The 24,960-nt window shown below is 37.2% G+C and overlaps 1 protein-coding gene across 4 annotated transcripts in view; it reads left to right on the top strand.

The window, feature by feature from the left end:
* Window positions 1–22,499, top strand: part of TMEM135 (transmembrane protein 135) — a 265,126-nt gene extending 242,627 nt beyond the window's left edge. For all 4 annotated transcript variants that reach the window (XM_059187038.1, XM_059187058.1, XM_059187029.1 and 1 more), the window contains exons 9-15: window positions 1,507–1,576; window positions 5,348–5,515; window positions 8,726–8,789; window positions 9,743–9,819; window positions 16,427–16,525; window positions 17,592–17,659; window positions 19,520–22,499. In XM_059187038.1, coding sequence (XP_059043021.1) covers window positions 1,507–1,576; window positions 5,348–5,515; window positions 8,726–8,789; window positions 9,743–9,819; window positions 16,427–16,525; window positions 17,592–17,659; window positions 19,520–19,652 — 679 coding nt within the window. In that variant the 3' untranslated portion in view covers window positions 19,653–22,499. The remainder of the gene's footprint in view (window positions 1–1,506; window positions 1,577–5,347; window positions 5,516–8,725; window positions 8,790–9,742; window positions 9,820–16,426; window positions 16,526–17,591; window positions 17,660–19,519) is intronic.
* The last annotated feature ends 2,461 nt before the right edge of the window (window positions 22,500–24,960 follow it).

The following is a 24,960-nucleotide window of genomic DNA, read 5'->3' as shown; positions in this document are numbered from 1 at the left end:
CGGATCACCTGAGTGGAGAAAAGTGACAGGGAATCCCTATTTGTGGAAATCATGTCACTGAGAATCAGAGGGGAATGCAGAGACGGGAATGCCAAGCATGTATCACGTGGGTGAATGATGCCTTGGATATCAGAACTAATCAGGTAATGGCTGAACTTGTCAGACTCACCCCAGTGTGTTCTCTGCTATGGAAGGAGATGCAGGGTAATATACAAAAGTAGAGTAGATGAGACAGGAGATGGGGAGTCCAGTTTTGAGAAGTTTTAATAACAGACTAAGGGAAGATTGAATGACAGTCTAGCTGATAGCAGAATTGAATTTCTCTAGCAAAGAGAGTTTAATGATATCTGTGTAGTTCCAGTAGCACTGGCTGAGGAATGTCTTTGAAGAGGACACTTAGAAGTATGAAGAGTGATGGTTTACATACGGCCCCCCCCTTCTCTGATTTACCTCGTTTAGGGCCCAGCTTTAATCCCTCAACTTCACATGGCCAGATACGTCCCATCATTCTGATGGCATAAGGGCTACGGGCAGCAGGAGCTCCTACTCTCCCCCTGTCTGTGAAAGGCTGCCCTTGTACCCCAGCTATGGTGCGCAATTAGATTTCCTAAAGGGTTTTGCTAATCACTTTGCAAATGGAATTAGAGAGATACGGAGCCAGAATATCACTCTACACATTATTGTTACAAATGAGAAAGTTACTGTGTTCCAACCATGAAGATAATTAATAACCTGCAGTCTACAAGAGTTTTGAAAACTGCTCATTTTGGAACGTGAATACTTCACAGAGAAAGGGGGGGAGCCAGAGCCACGTTAGATATTTTACTTATTTTTTTTATGCCTCAAGTGAATATATGGTCCTAGAGCCAACATACCAAATAATTAAAAATCCGTCTATCTTGAACAGTAGTCCCCCCAGCAGAAACATTTACTAAACACCAGAGGACCAAGTGGTTTGCATTTAAATCACAAATAACTCACTTTTGAATTCCCACATGATCTATTACTGTATTTATTTTAAAAACTGAATTTTGAGGTCTAATACCATATCATGTTTCCTTTCCAGATGTTTTCTCTCATATATAATTAAGCATAAATTCCTGTAACCTGAGCACTTTCTTATTGTGATTGTTGCTCAAGTACTGACTTCATGGGTGACTTATGACCATTACACTCTACAGTGAGCAACTTAAAGCTTCCAAAAGATTTGGCAGAGCATAGAGATAATATGTACATATTTCTCATATTTAGTCACACATATTTACCAGTGTTTTTTCTGTTGTGTATTTAAGTTTTTGGCTGCAGTCACATATTTTATGATGCACTGTTTCAAATGGTGAACTGAAAAGAAAAAAAAATCTGTTCTCTTTGCTTTTTTATGTCCTAAGAAACCAAAAGATGCATGCATTTAGAAACAAGTGGGTAATGTTTTCTCCTTTTTAGGTTAGAGAGTTTTAAGCACATCTGCACACATACACATCATTTATTATTTTTGTTTTATTTCAGATGTAGGCATGGACCAAGGCATAGATGCTGCAAACACTATGAAGATAATTGCATCTCTTATTGCATTAAAGTGAGTATATAAAAGTATCACTGTTAACTATGGGGAATATGTGTGGAAAATCTTTTTGAAGATTTAATTTATTTACTTGAGAGAGAGGGAAAAAAGCATGAGTGGGTGGAGGGGCAGAGGGAGAGGGTCAAGTAGACTTCCCACTGAGTACAGAGCCAGATGTTGGGCTTGATCCCAGGAACCGAGATCATGACCTGAGCTGAAGTCATATGCTCAACTGGCTGAGCCACCCAGGCGCGCCCCGTATAGAAATAACTTTTGAATTAAAGCATGATTTCAAAGGAAATGGAAAAGTAGATATTAATTGCTATCATTCCTTGCATTTGACTTGAAGAATGAGATATTTGTGAAAAATAGATAACAGTTTAGCTTTTAGTATTCATTTATCAGATCCTTGGTTAATTAATTTCAAAATTTGCTTATTTAAAAATTAATGAAAGGGCACCTGGGTGACTCAGTTAAGAGTCTGCCTTCAGCTCAGGTCATGATCTAGGGTTCTGGGATTGAGCCCCGTGTCAGGCTCACTGCTCAGTGAGGAGTCTGCTTCTTGCCCTTCCTCTTCTTCTGCCCCCTCCCCCTGCTCATGTTCTCTCTCTGTCAAATAAAATGTTTTAAAAAAATTAGTGTAAAACTTTCAAAGTAGAAGAGAAGGTGATACAACAATAGCAAAGAAAACAGAAAAATAAAGTTATTAGAATGTATATGTTGTAATGTATTCTTATTAGAATACATTCTAGAACAAGGTCCCTGAAGTGTGCTGTGCACTAGGGGATCAGCAGTCAAAAACATGCACTGTGCACGGTCTTGTGCAGTAGCATTTGGCGTTGGACTTGTAAAGATGTTAGTTTTAAGGCATGGCACTGACTGGAGCACATCCACAGTTGCTCTACATGCCAGAAGTCAGCCATGCCCACTGGCATAAATTCCTCCCTCGCTGATAACATTTGTGTCCGCGAGTGTCTCTACTTGCCCCACCTGGTCTGTGCCTGCTGCTGTCTTCCCATCCTTCAGCACCACCACCTCTGGGGATGAAGTTACTTTCCTTGCAGTTAGTCTGGCACAGGTGGTACCACCTGCTAAAAGTTCTTTAGTTTTGGGTGAGGCTCTCAAAATCCTGAGGCTTTAAAAAGTTTATGTTCTTCCTTATTATATCTGATCCCCACTCTGTTGATGATGAGAAGAGGTATAGCACCCCTAAAAAACAGCCTCCTGGGAGTCACAGTGGGGGAGTGGGACTTTATCAAGTGCTTCTGAATGCAAGTGCCTGTGGTTTGATATTGACGGTGGTATGTACCCACCCAGCACTTACCCTTACTGTCCCTGAAGGTCTGAGCGGAGGTTAAAGGAATAGAATATTTTTTCGCTTGTGTGATGTTTTCTGATACACTCCTTCCAGATCTGATTTCCTGCCCCCCTAGTACAGGCAGGGTGGGGGAGGGTAGCAGTGTTGCTGGCAGCCTCAGTGTCTGCCAGCTCCCAGACAGGAGTTCTGCCTCCCAAGTGGACATAATTCTGATTTAAGGGGAGACTTCAGGAGGAGAACTAAGAAAAACACTCTGATTAAATCAGTTATTTGAGAAAGTTTGGGAAGAGGGGAAGTGATTATTAAAAAAAATACATGAGAAAATTAGGCAGAATTACCGAGGAAGGAAAACATTAGTCATTGTTTCAAATGTGTACCAGTCCTACAAACTTGGTATAAATTGGAATATTGTCCTTGAATGTAAAATTATTTGGAGACCTGTAGGTGAGGAATTGACTCTACAAATATAGTAAAATATTTTGACAGTACACCTCATTATTCCATCAGCTCAGTTAGACCACATGTTAAATTACATCCCTGAGCAAATATTCACATGAATTAGCTTTCCCTGCAACTCGCTATGCTCCATTCATGCTTTTTCTTATTTCCTCGTAACTACCAATCTCTGTTTTGTCTTTGCTTTCTGTCCGAGCTCTCTCAAATGTTTTTCACATGCTAGCTCCTGCTTTTTCTGTGTGTTTAAATATCACATCCTCTGTCATTTTCCCTTACCACCCAATTTAATATAGGCTGCCTGTTACTTCCTTCCTAGACTCTTGGTTATTTCCTGCACAACACATACTGTAATTTGTAACTATTTAATTTATTCCCTTATTTACTCTTTCTCTAATGAGCATGAAGCTCCATGAAGGCAGGACCTTTGTGTCCTCCTCACCCCAGCTTCTATGCAGTGGTTGGCACATAAGAGGACTTCAGTGGCTATTTTCTAAATACATGGAAGGGTGAATGGATGGATGGATGGATGAATGGATCTCTTGAAAATAGCATGGAAAGGGCGCCTGGGTGGCTCAGTTGGTTAAGCAACTGCCTTCGGCTCAGGTCACGGTTCCGGAGTCCCAGGATCGAGTCCCACATCAGGCTCCCAGCTCCATGGGGAGTCTGCTTCTCCCTCTGACCTTCTCGCCTCTCGTGTTCTCTCTCACTGTCTCTCTCTCAAATAAATAAATCAAAATTTAAAAAAAAATAGCATGGAAAGATTGAGCATGAGTGTGACCCTTGAATCCTTAGATTAATATTGTTAAATTATTAATGGCAGGATAAAGTGTGAACACTTCATGCATTAAACATATACGGGGCACTTTCAGTTAAGCAAATGCATGGTTATTTATGCTAATTGGTCAGGCAGCATAATTTTCATGTTTTAACCAGGTATTAGATAGTTTCAAATAAATTAATGAATGTTTCTTAATAGTAAATCAGTTTTCGTCTAAAAATAAGGCTGTTCTCTGGAAGATACAAACCTGACCTTTAGAACTTAGCAGGAATGTAGACATTTTCCCATCCCATTGGTGGGGAGAGGAGAGGAGGATGGGAGACGGGCATTACGGTGTATTGGTTGAATCATGTAAAATACTGTTCTTTTATGTAACGTTTGCTTTTGTGCTAATTGTAATTTTTCAGTCTCGGTATGAAGTAACATTTAAACTTTATTACCCTAATTACTGAAATGAAATTGGCCAACAGTAGTCATCGACTCTCTTCCCTTTTGCACTATGGGTAGTTGCAGGTAATATGGAAAAATGTTGACAGCTTATGCCTTTGTAGTGGATTTGCTTTTTCAGGTTTTGTTGAGTATACCTTAAAGCTACCATTTCTTAGAGATGTTTTCTCCTGATACTGTTAAACATAGAAATAAAAACCTAGCTACAATTTTTTTTTTCCTGGAGAATTCTTTTAACCTGATCATTTAAAAAGTTGACACCAAAGGTCTAAAAATAAAATTACCTTTTCTGTCAAAAGAATTCCTACTTGTAGTAATGATTAAGAAGAGTTCTCTTAAAATTTCCAAAAAGCGTTTGGTTTTGTTAACTGTTTTTTTTGTTTTTTGGTTTTTTTTTAGTTTTGTTTTGTGATTTTTTTTTTTTTTTTTGGAATAGTGCTTTTTTTCCCTAAAATTCAGTTTTGGTTTAGGAATTACAACTCTATTAACAGTGTTAACAAGATGTCAAGAAATGGAAGTTGGGTGCATAGACAAGCTCAGCTAGTGCTTATGAGACTTTTAAGTTTTTGAAAATCAAAGAAAGTATAGTCCCTGAAAAATTTTACCCTTATTTTAAGGTAATTGTTTTAAAATTGTTTGAGGTCTTTAATGCTTAATTTTTAAAATACTTTGATATAAATTTGTGTTATTTATTTATTTAGAGTTCTGTTTTGATTCTGCGACACTAAAGTGTCTATCAGACTTAGAAATTTGGATGTAAATCAGAATTTTTCCCAATTTTCTCTAGGGTTTCATCAGAATGTTTAGCGTGGGCTACTTGATCCAGTGCTGCCTCCGAATTCCCTCTGCTTTCAGGCATGTTTTTACACAGCCATCCCGGCTATTTTCTCTCTTCTACAATAAAGAAAACTTCCAGCTCGGAGCTTTTCTAGGCTCTTTTGTTAGTATATACAAGGTAAGGCTTTCAGAAGAGGAAAGAAAAATGGGAAATGAATAACATAGCTATTACTAGAATGAGATACAGCCTTCACCCATCCATCATTTTTTAAATACTTCTTTCTGTTGTATTCATAAATACCTTAATGTCTCTAAATATACACAGTATATTAGGAATTGAGGTTGGAGAAATTTCTTCTTTTAAAATGTTACTTAGGGGCGCCTGGGTGGCTCAGTGGTTTGGGCTGCTGCCTTTGGCTCGGGTCATGATCTCAGGGTCCTGGGATCAAGCCCTGCGTAGGGCTCTCTGCTCCGCAGGAAGCCTGCTTCTCTCTCTCTCTCTCTGCCTGCCTCTCTGCCTACTTGTGATCTCTGTCTGTCAAATAAATAAATAAAATCTTTAAAAAATAAAAAATAAAAAAAATAAAATGTTACTTAAAGTGCTGAAAAGTGTAGACCTATTTGCATTTATACATAATTTTCAAGACTCTCAAAGACTTACTTTTTCCCCCAATAACGTAGATACCGAAAAAATATGAACTTGGTATTTCTGACATCAAAAGTGGATTAATAGATCTGGTCTATTTGTATTTCTTAATCCTACTTCCTTCCTGGTTATTAAATTAATTTAAACATATTTCAGACTGTCTGGTGGTTATCAACACTTGAGCCAGTGAAGATTTTCTTTTGTAACTTATATAAGCAATGACTTATGATCCTACTCTCTGCTCCTACTGTGCTCTCTCAAATAACCGTAGTGAACATCCTTCCATCCCTTTCTCCATGTTCCTGTAAGCATACCCACACGTTTATGAACGCACACGTAAACACTTATGTAGGAGTCATCCATGACACAGTGCTCTGAAATTTTAAGTAATGGTGTTTTGTTTAATGGGAATCACTCATATAAAAATTTTACTGACATTTTATTAACCATCAAAAATATAGATTCTAAATATAAATGTAGATTCCAAATGTAGATTCCAAATGTAGAACATGTGCTGACTAAGGGTAATTATATGCATATACACACACTTTATTCTTAAACTAAAAAAAAATTAATGCTGGGAAACCTGAATTTTGGAGTCATTTTGGGTAAGATGGTTATGTGTCATTTTATATAAATATTTATTATAAAAAGTAGGTATGGGGGAAGTATTTTGAAATGGACATGAGAACAGAAGTAACAAATGATAAACTAGTTATTTACTTGTTATTCACTGTTACTAATATTGAAAATATTTTCAATATGGTTGGACTAGGAAACATTACTAATGTCTTTGAATACATAAGGGTTAATAGGACACAGTATTGGCAATTATGTTTATATTCATATTCTTTTTCATTTCTCATGTCATAGAGTTTGTATTTATTCATAATGTAAACTCTTAAGTGTTACATGTGGATTATCCCCAAAATCTTTGTCCCAGGTTGGTTGTTCTTCACCATCCAGCATATCTCAGAGCATGTTTTTGTTTGTTTGCTTTAATTTCTGTTACTATTTTTGTGTTCAGGTAATACAAACTAGTAGTGGTATTAAACTATAGAAAAATACAACTAGGTCAGAAAATATCTTACAAAAAATAATGGTACAGTGTGTTCCAAAGCCACATGCAATTGAAAATAAAACTGTCAGTGCCGTTAACATACTTAAAAGAATGTAATTGAGAGGACAGGGAAACAACCCCTATTTCTTCTGTGTCTTCTAAGTGAACTGACTCTTTATTCATTTTGTAATGTTCCTCTTTATTTCAGGTAATATTCTTGCTCTGAAGTCTGTAATGTCTGATATTAATATAGCTACTTCAGTGTTCTTTTGATTATACTTGATATATAGTCTTACTATTTTATTTTAATCTTTCCGTGTCTTCAATTTAAAGATTGATTTCTTTTAGATGACATATAGTTGGTTCTTTTTTATACAGTTTGATAATCTGTTAATTGGTATATCTAAACTACTTACATTTAATATACTTTTTGATATGGTTTAGCTTAAAGCTCTTCTTGCTAGTTGTTTTGTATGTATTCCCCCCACCTCCCAAGTTTTTTTTTCTTTCTCTACCTCCTGGATTTTTTAAATTTATATTTTATTTTTAATTTTTATCAATTTTTAATATTTTTTATATTTATTCTTCACTGTTGGTTTACTATTTATACCTCTTTTTTTTTTTTAAGGATTTTATTTATTTATTTAACAGATCACAAGAAGGCTGAGAGGCAGGCAGAGAAAGAGGGGGGTAGCAGGCTCCCTGCTGAGCAGAGAGCCTGATGCGGGGCCTGAACCTGCAACCCTGAGACCATGACCTGAGCTGAAGGCAGAGGCGTAACCCACTGAGCCACCCAGGCGCTTCTGGATGATAACTGTTTTAAGCTTTGGGGACAACATGATTGGTCTCTCTCCTGGCTACTCAGCTCTGCTATAGTGTGAAAGCAGCCATAGACAATGTATAAATCAAGGAGCATAGTTACATTCTAATAAAACTCCATGGCACTTTAATTAGAACTTCATAAGATTTTGACATATCACAGTGTTTTTGTTTGTGTTTTTGTTTTATTTCATCCATCAAGAAGAATAAAAATATTCCTAACTCATGAACCATACAAAAACAGGTGACACAGCAGATTTGACTAATGGGCTGTAGTTTTTGACCACTGCTTTAGAGAGTTAATTGATTTCTATAGAAATAAACAATATTAAAAAATGTCTTCTAAATGTATCTTCATTTTGCCATCTTCAGAGCTCCTCATTTCTTTTTACAGATCTAAACTGGTATTCTATTCCTTTTGCCTGCGAAACTACCGTTAACATTTCTGGTAATGTAGGTCTGTAGATGATGAATTTTCTCAGTGTTTATCTACCCGAGACAGTCTTTATTTCATCTTCATATTAAAAAATATTTTCTCTCAGTGTAGAATTCTGGCTTCCAGCTTTTCTCTTTGTTAGAGTGGGAGTGATTCTGTGTCTAGGCAAAGTAGAGTTTATGCTTTCATTTTGAAAAACCATGACAAGAAAAATATTATGTGTGATTTCTTAGTATGAGTCTATGCAGAACAATAGCTTTATAGCAGGTTATTGTTGATAATTTTCCCAATCATGTGTTTAGTGTGATTCGGATAGGATCACCAGTTTGCCTCCGCATTCTATTAGTGACTCACTCATTATAGATGTTACATGCGTCTTTTCTAGAAATGAAACAACTGAAGTCATTGCATTTTCTTCTTGATACAGGGTACTAGTTGCTTCCTGCGCTGGGTCAGAAACCTGGATGATGAACTGCATGCTGTTGTAGCTGGTAAAGCAATGATAAAGCGGAGTTGTTATTATTGTATCAATCAGTAGTAGGAATGACGCAGGAGTAGTTTCCTAATTCATATGATTTCTAGGGATCTCTCTTTCTCTGTAATAGAATCTCTACTGAGGCAGTCGCCCAAACATTTTATATTTGCAAAGTTTAACCTGTTAAGGCATTCTTGCCATCAGGTGTTTTGAATTGGCAGTGTAATGACTTGGGCATCTGCCCGCTACAGGCCAGAAATCCTAGGGAATGTGTCAAAGAAGAACACAGAACTTAAACAAATTTTGTGACTAATGGAAAGGCAGTTCTTTTTCTTAAAGTATTCTGGGTTTTGCCACAAGCACATTACATATAGTTCAATAAAATAAATTGTTTATTTTTTAGAAGCGTAAATAATTTCATAAAAATTAAAACACGAGATTAACATTTTCTGCAAGTTGTAACATACATGCTACTTAAGTTAAATTAATAATTTTCAGGTATTCAGTGGTAATACACCTGCTAGCAGTATTGCTGGCCTCTTCCTGCCTTGGGCTTCTGTTTATAGAATGGAGGCACTGCTATGGAGGGAGGCGAGATGATAGCACTACGAGTAATTTTGAACTGTTAGAAGAATAGATTAATAAATGTTTCCACTTAGAAATGATTTTGAAAATCATTATATTTGTCAGACTACTGTTGTTTTTAAAGTTAAATTTAGAATGTAAAGTTTCTTGTAATATATGTATCAGAACTGTGTGTTCCTAACTCTACAAGTCAGTTTCTCAGTTTAAAATATATGATACTTACTCTATTTTAATGTCATGAAGTCTATTCCTATCATTGATTTTGTATAACAAAAGGCAGTGCTACAGATCAGTTCTGTCTTACTTAAGTGAAGTGACGTTTCTGAGTGATTTACCCACAAATACTGCGGGATTTGACCAGTTTTGCTTTATTTGTTGTTTCAGGATTTTTGGCAGGAGTATCAATGATGTTTTATAAAAGTACGACAATTTCCATGTATTTAGCTTCCAAATTGGTGGAGGTAAGCAAACATTTTTATGCATGTATATGTCCAAAGAATATAAAGATTTTCACAAATATATATTCCAGTTTACAGGAGCAAGTCCCGTCTATGAAAGTATTTATTAAATCGATTCTCCCGTTTCTTCCTCTTTCTTTATGTGTGTTATTTTCAAATATATACAAGTGTAGAAAGAATAAAGTAACCATTACTCATGCACCCATCATACAGCTTCAGCAGTTAACAGCATTTGACCAATCGCATGCCATCTTTACTGCCCCAACTCCACAAGTCCTGGATTATTTTGAAGCAAATCCCAGACACCATATCACTTCTTCCAACTCTAGATAAAGATGCCTTAAAAACAAACCGATCGGTTCACCTGGGTGGCTCAGTGGGAGCCTGCTTCCTTCTCTCTCTCTGCTTTCCTCTCTGCCTACTTGTGCTGTCAATAAATAAACAAAATCTTAAAAAAGAAAGATCAATAGTCCTACCAAAGTGTAATCAAAATACCGTTTTCCTACATTTAGAAAACCTTGTCATTCTTTTCTACTATCAATATATATCCAGTTAGAGCTTATATTCTCACTGATAATCTCGCAGATGTCTTTTTGCAGTCTCTCTGTTTTGAGATCCAAAGTCTCTTTTAGTTTTTAATAGCAACTCTCCTTTCCCACCTCTTTCTTTTTTTCCTTGCCATTTATTTGTTGAAGATCTAGGTTATTAGGTCTGTGGAATTCCCACATTCTGGATTTTGCTGATCATATCCTCACTGGTGGTGTTAACATGTTTCCTTAACCCACAAATTTCCTGTAAACTGTTCATTAGATCTAGAGGCTTAAGCAATTCAGGTTCAATTTTTAGGAGGTGGAGGGGGACAGAAATAGCTCACATTTACTGTGTGTTTGAATTCCCATTACATCATATTAGGAAGCCCAGAAATGTTTAGTTGTCTCCCTTTTTGATTGCTAAGATTGATCAGTGGGCTCAGTATTAATAAAGCTAACATAAATAAATGTTAAAAAATAGAGCCAACATAAGACTCCTATTAGGCTTTCACTTAATTGTTTTAGCAGCCATTAATAGTCATTGCCAGGGTCTTTTTATTTCATTGAGAGTTACAAAATGGTCATAATCTATAATTGTTTCTTCTTCGTAGCTATGAGTGGGAATTCTTTTAAAAAGAACTTTCCCTTTTCAGCTGTTTCAGCTTTGAAATAGTTTGCTCACAAAGTGATAATAAAGTGCTTGATTACTTCCTTTTCTTTACTGGTGTTCAGAATGAATTAGTTTTTGGCATTTTGCAAAATTGACCTGTGAGTCTTTATTTTCACGTGTCATCCTAAAGACATGAATTTTAACATACTTGATTTGTTTCGACCCAGGCATTGCACTCATTGCCCTGTCTTTGACCATGAGAGTGTCTACAGGTTGATTCCTGTTTCTTTTTTATATAATGCCTAGATCTCTGGTAGCTTTCTCACTTTGTGATAAAACAAGATGTTCCAGGCTCATCTTGGCCATTTCCTGCCCCAGGCATAGAATCAGCCATTTCTGCAGTGACCACTAATTTCTTTTCATGGGAAATGGTATTTAGAAACTTTGGATACCAGAAGTTTCTTGTTCATTGGCTAGGTAAGCTTTCTTGGCCATTCCAGTGAATAGAGCTAGAGAATCCTTCTCCCCTCCACCCTTTTTTAGAGAAAGAGAAAATAAGGAGCATATTGATATTCCCAATTCAAAGTTAAGATTACAGATTTTATTTAACTTGTTTGGTTTTCTTAAAAATTTTACCTCACTGAAAGTCTGTATCCTAATAACATAAAGAGAATTACATATTTGCTTTATTCAGGTGTGTGAGAGAGAGAGAGAGAAGAAGAAGGGAAAGAAAGAGAGTTTGATATTTTTCTCAGTGCAATTAGAAGTCATTGGAGAGTTTTAAGCATGGGTTTTAAGCATGGAAATGATATGATTTAATTCATGTTTTAAGAAGAAGAAAATATTCTAGCCATTTTGTAAAGAATAGACTAGAGGCAAGACTGGAAGCTGGGAGGACTGTTATTCTTGGGCAGGAGATGGTGGCTTGTGCTGGGACAGTAGCAGGAGGGATGAGGAGAAATACAAATTTGGTGTGTGTTTAGGAGACAGAGTTGACAGGGCTTGTTAATGGAGAGGATAAGGAGAGTACAAGAAAGAACGTATCCCTTAGCTAGCAAAGATATATTCTGTGACACTGAGGAAATCTAGTATCGAGATCTAGTTTGTAAAAGGTGTGTTTTGTAGCTGCTTCCCTAAATGCCTAGAGTTTTTTAAGCCAAGCAGTGGTGTAGCTATTTTCTTAAATCAGTAGGCCATATTGGGTCTTGGCAAAAGAAACTGGAGGTAAAGTGTGCAGATGAGAATTTTTTTTTTTTAATTCAGAAAGTTACAAATTTAAACTTAGGGTGTCCTTTGTGGAATTAGTGGCTATGGCATAATAGGCAGTCATTTTCCTATGAATGAAGTTAATTTTATATTAAAATTCTGCATTACTCTTTTTTTTAAATTTTTTATTTTTTATGAACATATATTTTTATTCCCAGGGGTACAGGTCTGTGAATCACCAGGTTTACACACTTCACAGCACTCACCAAAGTACATACCCTCCCCAATGTCCATAATCCCACTCCCTTCTCCCAAACCCCCTCCCCCCAGCAACCCTCAGTTTGTTTTGTGAGATTAAGAGTCACTTATGGTTTGTCTCCCTCCCAATCCCATCTTGTTTCATTGATTCTTCTCCTACTCCCTTAAGCCCCCATGTTGCATCACCACTTCCTCATATCAGGGAGATCATATGATAGTTGTCTTTCTCTGCTTGACTTATTTCGCTAAGCATGATACGCTCTAGTTCCATCCATGTTGTCGCAAATGGCAAGATTTCATTTCTTTTGATGGCTGCATAGTATTCCATTGTGTATATATACCACATCTTCTTGATCCATTCATCTGTTGATGGACATCTAGGTTCTTTCCATAGTTTGGCTATTGTGGACATTGCTGCTATAAACATTCGGGTGCACGTGCCCCTTTGGATCACTATGTTTGTATCTTTAGGGTAAATACCCAATAGTGCAATTGCTGGGTCATAGGGCAGTTCTATTTTCAACATTTTGAGGAACCTCCATGCTGTTTTCCAGAGTGGCTGCACCAGCTTGCATTCCCACCAACAGTGTAGGAGGGTTCCCCTTTCTCCGCAACCTAGCCAGCATCTGTCATTTCCTGACTTGTTGATTTTAGCCATTTTGACTGGTGTGAGGTGATATCTCATTGTGGTTTTGATTTGTATTTCCCTGATGCCAAGTGATATGGAGCACTTTTTCATGTGTCTCTTGGCCATCTGGATGTCTTCTTTGCAGAAATGTCTGTTCATGTCCTCTGCCCATTTCTTGATTGGATTATTTGTTCTTTGGGTGTTGAGTTTGCTAAGTTCTTTATAGATTCTGGACACTAGTCCTTTATCTGATATGTCGTTTGCAAATATCTTCTCCCATTCTGTCAGTTGTCTTTTGATTTTGTTAACTGTTTCCTTTGCTGTGCAAAAGCTTTTGATCTTGATGAAATCCCAATAGTTCATTTTTGCCCTTGCTTCCCTTGCCTTTGGCATTGTTCCTAGGAAGATGTTGCTGCGGCTGAGGTCGAAGAGGTTGCTGCCTGTGTTCTCCTCAAGGATTTTGATGGATTCCTTTCGCACATTGAGGTCCTTCATCCATTTTGAGTCTATTTTTGTGTGTGGTGTAAGGAAATGGTCCAATTTCATTTTTCTGCATGTGGCTGTCCAATTTTCCCAGCACCATTTATTGAAGAGGCTGTCTTTTTTCCATTGGACATTCCTTCCTGCTTTGTCGAAGATTAGTTGACTGTAGAGTTGAGGGTCTATTTCTGGGCTCTCTATTCTGTTGCATTGATCTATGTGTCTGTTTTTGTGCCAGTACCATGCTGTCTTGATGATGACAGCTTTGTAATAGAGCTTGAAGTCCGGAATTGTGATGCCACCAACGTTGGCTTTCTTTTTCAATATCCCTTTGGCTATTCTAGGTCTTTTCTGGTTCCATATAAATTTTAGAATTATTTGTTCCATTTCTTTGAAAAAGATGGATGGTACTTTGATAGGAATTGCATTAAATGTGTAGATTGCTTTAGGTAGTATAGACATTTTCACAATATTTATTCTTCCAATCCATGAGCATGGAACATTTTTCCATTTCTTTGTGTCTTCCTCAATTTCTTTCATGAGTACTTTATAGTTTTCTGAGTATAGATTCTGTGCCTCTTTGGTTAGGTTTATTCCTAGGTATCTTATGGTTTTGGGTGCAATTGTAAATGGGATTGACTCCTTAATTTCTCTTTCTTCTGTCTTGCTGTTGGTGTAGAGAAATGCAACTGATTTCTGTGCATTGATTTTATATCCTGACACTTTACTGAATTCCTGTATAAGTTCTAGTAGTTTTGGAGTGGAGTCTTTTGTGTTTTCCACATATAGTATCATATCATCTGCGAAGAGTGATAATTTGACTTCTTTGCCGATTTGGATGCCTTTAATTTCCTTTTGTTGTCTGATTGCTGAGGCTAGGACCTCTAGTACTATGTTGAATAGCAATGGTGATAATGGACATCCCTGCCGTGTTCCTGACCTTAGCGGAAAAGCTTTCAGTTTTTCTCCATTGAGAATGATATTTGCGGTGGGTTTTTCATAGATGGATTTGATGATATTGAGGTATGTGCCCTCTATCCCTACATTTTGAAGAGTTTTGATCAGGAAGGGATGCTGTACTTTGTCAAATGCTTTTTCAGCATCTATTGAGAGTATCATATGGTTCTTGTTTTTTCTTTTATTGATGTGTTGTATCACATTGACTGATTTGCGGATGTTGAACCAACCTTGCAGCCCTGGAATAAATTCCACTTGGTCGTGGTGAATAATCCTTTTAATGTACTGTTGAATCCTATTGGCTAGTATTTTGTTGAGTATTTTTGCATCTGTGTTCATCAAGGATATTGGTCTATAGCTCTCTTTTTTGATGGGATCCTTGTCTGGTTTTGGGATCAAGGTGATGCTGGCCTCATAAAATGAGTTTGGAAGTTTTCCTTCCATTTCTATTTTTTGGAACAGTTTCAGGAGAATAGGAATTAGTTCTTCTTTAAATGTTTGGTAGAATTCCCCCGGGATGCATTACTCTTAATAATGAATATTAAATAAAAGCAGACTAGACACCTTTTTTCTTGGAAAAAATTATTTCCAAGATGTATTTATTTAATATTTATTATGTTCCCATTACTGTACTAGGTGCTGGTAAGTATACAGAAATATAGGATATGGTTTCCTCCTTTCATTAACTTAGAATCAGGTTCAACAGATAGGTTTTATTATAAGAAATTAGGAAAACAGTTATTCCATGTATCAAGAAATACCTGTTTCACATGTTTCTATGATGCTCTTCTACCACATTTGACTTTGATTTTTGTCAGCAAGAATGCACTATAATATACCTATTCCTTGTAATATACTGTATAGTATTCGCAAAATACCAGCCCATGTATATGTTCCTTCCTAAGTAGATTATAACTCTTTGTACATTATCTTACAGATTGAAATTAATTTTTTATTAAAATGCTGCATGATTATGTAATGAATATTAAATAAAAACCAGCTGTATAGACAACTTTTAGGGGAAAAATTTTTTTCATGTTCTTTAGTTCAAGAAGACCCTCGGTTGAGGATGAGATAAGTATAGAAATTGAGAGCAAGCATTTGGAAACTTCTATAGCAACTTGGCAGAGTAATTTGTCTTTTGAATATAAGAGGGAAAATTTGGTTCAGTTTTGTATTTTTAAATTGTATTTTTCTAGTAATTTATTTTTATTGCATTATGAAAGCATCAAGCCATGACAACTAGATTTAAAAAAAATTTTTTTTTTCCTCCCTGCATGTGGTTTGAGAAGCACTACTCAAATGTAGTCATTTCTGAGATTCTCTTTGCTCCTTTGTCCTAGACACAGTAGTTTGCTTCCTCCTAAGCGGGGAGCCACACCAAAAAAAAATTACACACACAATAAATATATATACATAGTTATACATCTAAGTGCATTTGTTATTTCTCTTATGCACCAACTTAGATGTTCTTATATTCATTTTTAAATCCCAGGCTTCTGCGTCGTGCCCAGCATGTCACTAATTAACACCATTCAATGTTGAGTGAAGGAGTAAGTGAGTGAGGGAGTGAACAGTTACAGCAGAGAAGGGAGGACCTGAGCATTGGACCAAAAGCATTGAAGGATAAATGATATAAAAGAAGTAGCAATAAAAAGTTACTGAATTTCACAGAAAAGTATTATTACTGGTGTCTCAGGTTTCGGGTGAGGGAACGCGGGAAGGAAAGGGCTGACACTTAACTCTGTCATGGAAGATAGGACCTGTAATTTGAGCTCTGAAAGGATAATGAGTATTTGGAAGGTAGAAAAAATAGTTGTAGACAGGGAGTGAATATATTGCTCCACCGTATTGTTCATGCTATTTAAAGTTGTGTGTGTTTGGGTTTTTTTTTTTTTTTTTTTTAAATAAATCTTGGATTATGTTTGTTTTTCATTCCAGACAATGTATTTCAAAGGCATTGAAGCAGGAAAGGTTCCCTATTTTCCCCATGCAGATACTATCATCTATTCCATCTCTACAGCAATTTGCTTCCAGGCAGTAAGTATAGCTTTTTGAAATGAAAAATAGAATTATTTCTATTTCTGTACATTAAACCAACAGGGGAAAATAAAGGCCTAGAAACATTTCTATTGGTTATAGTTTACCTTTTATCTTAATTTTTTTTTTTTTTTTTAACCAGGATAGCTTCTGAGTTTCAAATCGTTAACATGTTAACTTAATGGGCCAAGGCATGTTTTCTGAACACAATAATTTTTAGGTTTAAACAGAATGCAATTTATAGGTAAATTGTTACTCTAGTACTTTGGCTAGAATGCCCAGTTTATTTTATTTTATTTATTTATTTTTTAAGATTTTATTTTATTTTTAAGATTTCATTTGTTTATTTGGCAGAGAGAGACACAGCGAGAGAGGGAACACAAGCAGGGACAGTGGGAGAGGAAGACGCAGGCTTCCCACCGAGTGGGGAGCTGGAAGCAGGGCTTGATCCCCAGGACCCTGGGATCATTACCTGAGCTGAAGGCAGATGCTTAATGACTGAGCCACTCTGGCGCCCCTAGAATGCCCAGTTTAATTAAACTTCTAGAGGAACGAAGATACCATGAACATAAATAAGAATAATTGTGTTTCCCCAGTGTTACTCAGGCAGCAAGGATGGGGTAGAATCTAGATTATTAGAAACATTGTTCAACTTCTTTAAATTCTGTAGTTGTCATTATTGATGTTCATGGTTTTAGGGCTGTTGTAAAATTTGGGGGACTACTTTTATTTGCACTTTTTCAGAGTAATGCCACCAGGTTGATAAACTCATTATAACTAGTGAAGTGACAGCTCCCTAATGAGTATTCAGTTAATGCTTTCCTAATAATAGTGACTTAACTATTATTTCAGTATAAGCAGTATTCTTATTGGAGGCCCTATTTACAAAGATTCTCAAGAATTATTCAACTTAAACCTAGATACGTATTTTTGTATCTTCATCACTGTTGCTTTTAAAATACATGAGCAGTAAAAATAGGAGATAAAAATGCACTTTTGGCTAATACAACTAATCCTTCTTCCTATTGACTAAAAGAAGTCTCAGACTGAAATGTTCTAACCACAGGCTGTCATGGAAGTTCAGACCTTGCGGCCGTCTTACTGGAAGTTCCTTTTAAGGCTCACCAAGGGCAAGTAAGTGATGGAGACGTTGTAACTGACCATAGAAAAAGAGCAGTTGCCACAAAACAGATTTTGAATCTTTCCATCTTTTTGAGGGAATATTCTTTCAGTGGTCAAGTAGGCCTCTTACGTATAAAGCAAATATGACCATCTTAACAAGAACAACATGGGGCCTTCTTTTAGCGAACATTATTTTGACTTTTCTTTTCCCTGTATTATTTGAGATATTTTAAATGTAGGAAAGTTCTGTGTTTATCTGAAAACTGCTCATTAGTTGCTACATAACACACTTAAGTCTCACTTTCAAAGTCTTTGATCTCTTCTTTTTGATTAAAAATGCTAAGTAGATTTATTAGCAGTCTTGCCTAAATAATTGAATGATTTCCATTTGGGGAAGAATAATCCTATTCTTTCTTGATATTATAAGCATAATTTCCTCTGCCTTTATTATTCTGTTCTTCATTGTTTTTGTTAGCATTTTCTGATCTTAATCTAATTCTCTGGGAGGCAGCTTGACCTAACAGAAGGACTGTGGGCTTTGGAGTCAAACAGACATAGGTTTGACTCTGGCTCTGATAACCTTTTGCTGTGTCACTGGTGAGAAGGTTGTTTACCCTCCTGAGCCTCCATTTCTCTCTCCCTACTAGAAACAGTAATATATTTTCTGTATGATTGTGGGAAAATCGAGATGTTTGTAATAGCACTTAGCACCTAGTAAGCACTTAGTAAATTGCAGCTGTTATTAATATCACTAGCATTCATAGTTTTAATAGCAAACAGTTGTGTAGTGCTTACTGTGTCCCAGATATGGTTATAAGATACACACATACACTTACAACACAGGGACACATGCATAGGTGTTTCATCCTTAAAGTAGCTCTACAAGATAAGTACTTTTAAGATCCTGATTTTATGTGGGAGTCAGCTGAGGTGCACATGGAGGTAAGCTAGCTTGCCAGAGTCACACAGCAGATGAAGGATCTATGGGATCTGAGCCAGGTCACCTGGCTTCAGCAGTCTTCCTGTTAGCCATGATTTCGGTTTGTCCTTTATGTTATTATTAGTTAATCATTTATTTCTTTGTCATTTAGTTTTTTGCCTATTAATAAGCTTTTCCAGCTGATTATTTTGGAAGGGAACTTAACTTTGGAAAGGCACTGAAAGTTACATTTATTTTTCTTGGAATAGTGGCAGTGGCCCAGGGTTCAAAACTAAATTCATTATTCTCCCCAGAAGAAATGCTTGGGACCAGGCATAGAGACACAGTTTCCTCTGGCACATTGGCTAAATAAGTGTCTTTCAAAAGATTTTTTTTAATCTTTTAAGTTAGGTGATGGATAAAATGAGGGTATACTTTTACTTTGTTACTACATTTACTTTGTTGTGTCTATTAGAAATTTGCAAACCTGTATGCTGTTTTCCCTTTAATCATTAAATACTTATACATTTGGGTGTGTTTTGTGTGGATTGTAAGACCTCAAAATGTCAATTATGAAAGAAATAACATTTAATACCTTTGCCTCATTGGTAATATTAAGCTCAGTCATTTGTTGAGTTTGTTTCCTGTGATTTCATTCATCAGAAAAATTATAATGAGCCTGTTTTTCTATTTGACATAATCTAGTAGAAAGAACTTGAAAGGGTCTTCTGGGAGTCTTGGGGGTCTCAGGTTGGGGAATTATTATCTCTTCAAAGAAAATATGAGACCAGGAATCTTAAGGTAGAGGATCAGTATGACTTTTGAACCGGCCATTGAGTCTTTTGTCGTGTCAGTCTTTTCTGTTTTCCCATTCAATGAAAGACATGTCAAGTGAACCATCTTATTTTATAAACGTCGTTAAATGCTTGTTCACTGTGTCCTCTGTTTTGCAGATTTGCTGTCATGAACCGAAAAGTCCTCGATGTTTTTGGTACTGGTGCATCTAAACACTTTCAGGATTTTATCCCTAGGTTGGATCCGAGATATACGACTGTAACACCAGAGTTGCCCATCGAGTTTTCTTGAAGATGACTGTAATTTATTAATGTGACCTAATGTTTCATTATTTTCTTCTGAAGAGTCAATTATGTTGAATCGCAAAGAAGGAGTCTTGAGCTTGAACTTCAGTGTTATTTCAATGAGAGTTGCTCTTTGTTTGTTTGTTTTTCTTACCAATCAGAAGTACAGAAGCTTTTTAGGAAGGTGTTGCTTAATAATTAAGCACCCTTCCGTAGCCGGAATCTGATTCTGGGACACTGTAGTGGTTGACATGATGCTATATTGTTGATTAAGTTATGTCCATAAGCAATCTTAAATAATCTATGTAGAAATGTAGTAACAAGAATATACTTAAAATTACTTTAAAAGATGTTTTTAGTTCATTCCAATATAATTCTTGGTTAAAACTAAGAATATTTCTACATTTTAGGATACAAAGGATCACGGGTACATGGATTTGGTCTGTATTTTTTTTTTTTTTTTTTGCTTTTGAATTGGTAACTATAGTAGTAAAATGTATGGATATGAAGTAACTCTTCACAGACAATGCTGCTTTAGTATAAAGCAATTTAATTGAAGAAGGTGGCCGTTCTTACTTCAGGGATGCAAAGACGGGTCTTATGCTGTTTGAATAAATGTGGTGGTATCCCTGTCTTCTTCCGCTGATGATAGCTTCATCTCTCTCCAGGATGAGTTGGGCTGTCTGGCAGCCCAGTGAACCTATGTACTAATGGCAGGTTAGAAGTAAATGGAAATGGACATACCTGATGCAATTGAAATGTGTGTTTTAATCTTTTGCAGAAGCATTTCACTTGAATATTTAAAAGCTAATGAGGTTGTTTCTAAACCTCTTGTGGGTTTATGATGTTTGTTTTCATTTATTAGGACTGAATTCTTCATGGCTAAGGTTGTCTGCCATTGTAGATTTAGAAGGGATCCCAAGTGGTTTTGGCAAGTTTGTCATTTTGTTCCCTTTCGACTGTTCTACCTACACAATGGATATTTTACAACTACAAACAATGTAAAAATCCGGTTGTTAAAAAAGGCCATTTCATCACTAACGGGATTCAGGTTCTCGAGCCTCTTTTCAAAAACTTATTGTCACCATTTTTATTCCTGTTAGAATAAAAGAAGTGACAAAATGGAGTCACTGTTGATTATAAGTTCAGGACAGCTGTGATTGAAATATGATTACTCTTTAGAGTATTTCAGGGAAAAGTTTTACTTTTCTAAGTTGATAAAAGGCTTAATTGGTTATGATGTCTATAGTTAATATAACAAATAGGGATGATGGTATATTTTTTTAATATCATTTTGTTGCTGTAAAGTTTTAGGCCATTGTAAATTAATTATACAGTAGAACTTGTGTCGCAACGAGGATTATAACCCAGACTTTAAAAGTGCTTGATCCTCCATATTCAATTTCATCAAGCCCTGTATATTTCTGTTTACATGTAATCCTATCCTTGGTGGTTAATGGCAAATTGAAACCCAACGAAAAGACAGACTCTGGTACCATGGTAACAGAGAGAGCCACTTTAATTAGATCAAAATTCTGCATTGTGATTAACTTCTTGGAATTGACTTCTCTATTAGATAATACTGTTAAGGCATCGTTTTGGTTTCAGACTTCAAAATTCATTAATAAATTAAGTTTTAAGTTTTTATTCACTGGAATCAAAATGACAATTGGTACTGTGTTTACTTTTAAAAATGAAGTATTATAGCAGTGTAGAAAGCACTGCTTCCTGCCCCTCATTTTCTTTATTTAGAAATTATGTTTATAATTTTTTCCTGCCTGCTTTAAAGAAAAGCATTTTAATTTGTAAGTTACTGATTTTATTAATATTAAAAAGGCTATGATGTTAAAAGACAAATCTACTGAAATTCGATGAGATTGTTCAGTAAAGTTTTACTGTCAAAAGGCACATTTCTATGATTTACTTTTTTCTCAAACTAGTCATGTTTTAATATAAAATGTAAAATGAAATAACCATCATGAAGCATCATGAATACAGTAATGCACGTATAGCTTGGGCAAATAGTCACCTAATTTGCCGTGGTGAAAAGAGAAGTCTGATTTGATTTCACTGAGGCAGCCTGCAAAGTGTAGCTATTTGAGAAAACAAGAGACCGTTCGTGTTCCTGAAGACAATCAAAATGGGTATCTTTCTACCTCTAACCAATCAGCTTGGCACCATAAATAAAGCCAAATAGATGTCCTTTCCAAAATGTGTTTTTTAGTCCATTTATACCCTGAAGACATCCTGCTAATGGTAAGTTTCCATCAGAACTGACTGCAGGAAACCTGGATACGCCCCCTTAGCTTTTCCCACATCTTTTTGGAGTCTGGAAGACAGTGCGTTGGTCTGGGCATCTTATTATGGTGGTTTCATTGCTATTTCCTGCGTGAATAAAATCCTAGAGGTAGTACTAACCCAGTTAAGACTGAGTTTGCAAGATAACAGATTGTCTCCAATCTATTAGATTCTTGCCAGTTTCTCATCAGATAGTTTGAGTCCATTTTAGTACTCATGTCCGAAATAAAACCATGTTGTTGTTTCACAAATCCTACGGTCACTTCTGTAACTTTTGTCTTGATCTCTGGACATGGTTGTCACTTGGTTGATTTCTAGTTTATTTTTGGCCTTCATTTGTTGCTTAGTCCGTGGTTATTTAATTTAGAATTCTATCTTTTTACTCTTTGCTCTCAGATTTTATAATTTATTATTGTTTTGTATGATGAACATGTCTTGTATGATGAAACCTGAACTGGCCAGTTGTCACAGCATTTTCCTGTCAAGCTTGTGTATTTCCTTGTGGATTGCGTCTAAGCTAACACTTGATTTTGTCATTAAGAGCTACAAAATTGTATTCTGGTTGTATTTTATCACAGCCCTGAGTTTCTAGTCCCCTGTCAATGTATAGTTAGTGAAAATCAATTTCCTTTACTCACAAGAAGCCTCGTCCATTGGCTTCTGTCACCTGCTCGGAGCAGTCTCTCTTCAGGGCCAGAGAGCACGTGCTCACTGTGAGCCCTGGCCTGGCCTTCACCACCTATGAATCAGAGAGGCCACCACGCCCACGGAGTCCTTGAATTCTCTTTGTGGTTTATTTTTATCCTAAAGACAAAGCAGTTTGTCCGAACAACAAGATCATTCTCATGTGGATGATTTCTTTGTTCCGCAGAGACAAAAGTATTCATTTCTGAACTGCGCAGATACCTGAAAAACTTCATCTCTCCCAACAATTAACCTGTGGCTGCTTTTCCACCTGCTGTTCATTTTCAGGTAGAGAACCTAGGGTAACTGGAAGATGAGTGATCAAGAAAAATGTTGTCAGAAAAAGTGTGAAGAATGAATGTTTCCTGCAGGGCTAGGTTGAGACTGTGATTAAATAAGATTAGTTGAATTATGGACACCAGGAGACTGTTCTGACCATTCCCTCAAGCCTGTGCCTTCCTTTTTGTAGCTCCTTTTTTGGCAGTGTGTTCGCTCGCTCTGCAGTGCCTTCTTGTGCGCTTACCAAGGAAAAGAGTGTCCAGCACTGAGCTGACCTCGAGATCAAGGGTTTGGACATGGATCCCGGGGGTGTGGTGCTTCCCTCGAGCCTCTGATATGGGGACCCCAGGACTGAGGCTGTGTTTCTGATTCAGCTATAGCCCAGGGGACTTCACTGTTGCTCTGCAGTTATGAAAAGGGTGACTACAAAGAAAGGAGACTGACAAAGGTTTGTGTCTTCTGGAAGCAGAGAAGGGGCAGGAAGTTGGCCGTGATGTAGCATGTATCCTAGGAGTGCGGCAGGGCACTGAGCACCCGTGTGGCTTTAAGCTTCCCGCCGTGGTGAATTGGAAGAAAGATTTCATGTCTGGTACCACTTTCTTGCTCTTTGACGTGGCCTCTCTCTCCTTCTTCCCCTCTCTGTCCCAGCTCTTCTTTTTTTCCTCCTTCCCAGCCTTAGAATCTTTATGTCTAACCTTGTGTTGCCCTTCCTCACTGCTCATCACTCTGCCCCTGGCCTTTTTTCTGCTTCCTGGTGTTCCATGCTGCTAACTATGCTCCTTGAAGGTGAATGTGCCATTGCTCCCTTGGGTGGCATCTGGTGAGGTGGGGGCATCTAGTGGGATCATGAAAATTGAATAACCATTTTTCAGGGACAGTGCTATAGCTCCACATTTCCTAGGCTGAAGGCACAGAAGATAATTGCACACATGTGGAAAGAGACGTTCCTCTGAATGTGGAGCCTTTAAATTCAAGATAGTCAGCCTCTTCTCAACAACCCTGTGATGTCATCAGACTTGCTTCGTGGAAGGGGCGAGAACTCATTTCCTATTTCCTGATACCTTCTCCATTTTCTTTCCCCATATTCCTCCATCAGGTACGTCCTAAGTGAAATAATGTATTGGACTTTATGCATTGTCCTTTTGGACCTGAAAATCCCAGTAATACACATGCGTGCGCGTGCATGCATACACACACACACACACACACACACACACACACCCATCTGGTCCACAGCCCAGGCATCAGGTCAGGAGCATTTGTGCTTTTTCTCTAGTTCACAAGCCACCACAACTTGCTTGTTTATTCAGTTTAGTGCTTGCCTTCCCTTGCCCAACCTAAAGCATAACTTTCTAACCTTGTAAGAAAACCCCAGGCTGTGGGTGATCCTTGGCACACACCGTACAAGCCTCAGCAGCTCTGAGTGGCTGGGGAGGTCCGGCCCTCTGCAGGTGGACCTGTGTGCCTGTATTAGCAGAGATCACCCAGGAGTATTACTTTCCTCTGTCCCTTAATTTGGACCAGGCAATTTTGGAGGTCTCCTTCCTCAATGTCTAAGAGACTCAGTGTCTCAGTTATCATTCAACCCTTTAAATGAATTTTCAGATTATTTTGGTCACACAGGAGGATGCTGTGGCTGTTGGGATGGATTGGGGCCAAAGGTCCACCAGAGTTTAAAGCATGAGGTTGTTCCTTGGTCGTTAGGAGGGTGAGGTACTGAAAGGGATGGGTGAGAGGAGACTGAACACACACTTCCGCCCCTCCTCCCTCCTATTTCTTACTTTCCCAGGCCTGTGCCACATTTATGCCCCTTATTTCTTCAGTTTGAGTTCTTCAGAGGAAAAAAAAAAGTTCTCATTTTCCTGTTTCTTTCAGAGGAAACTGAAGGTGAGACATAAGCATCATTCTGACTCTTGGTCAGGGAAGAGCCTCAAGGAATGCTGTGGAATGTGCTAGAAAGAGAGGTAGCTTAGTTTCTCTTTCTCTCCTCTCCCCTCAGAAGTGAGCCAGAGGGATTCATTCAAAGTGGGGCTATCGGGAGTTATATTCCAGTG

This window comes from Mustela lutreola, chromosome 1 (genome assembly GCF_030435805.1).
Source record: "Mustela lutreola isolate mMusLut2 chromosome 1, mMusLut2.pri, whole genome shotgun sequence".
NCBI classification, from domain to species: Eukaryota; Metazoa; Chordata; class Mammalia; order Carnivora; family Mustelidae; genus Mustela; species Mustela lutreola.
Note: the sequence above shows the minus strand (reverse complement) of the source record. Positions and strands in the feature narration are given on the sequence as shown.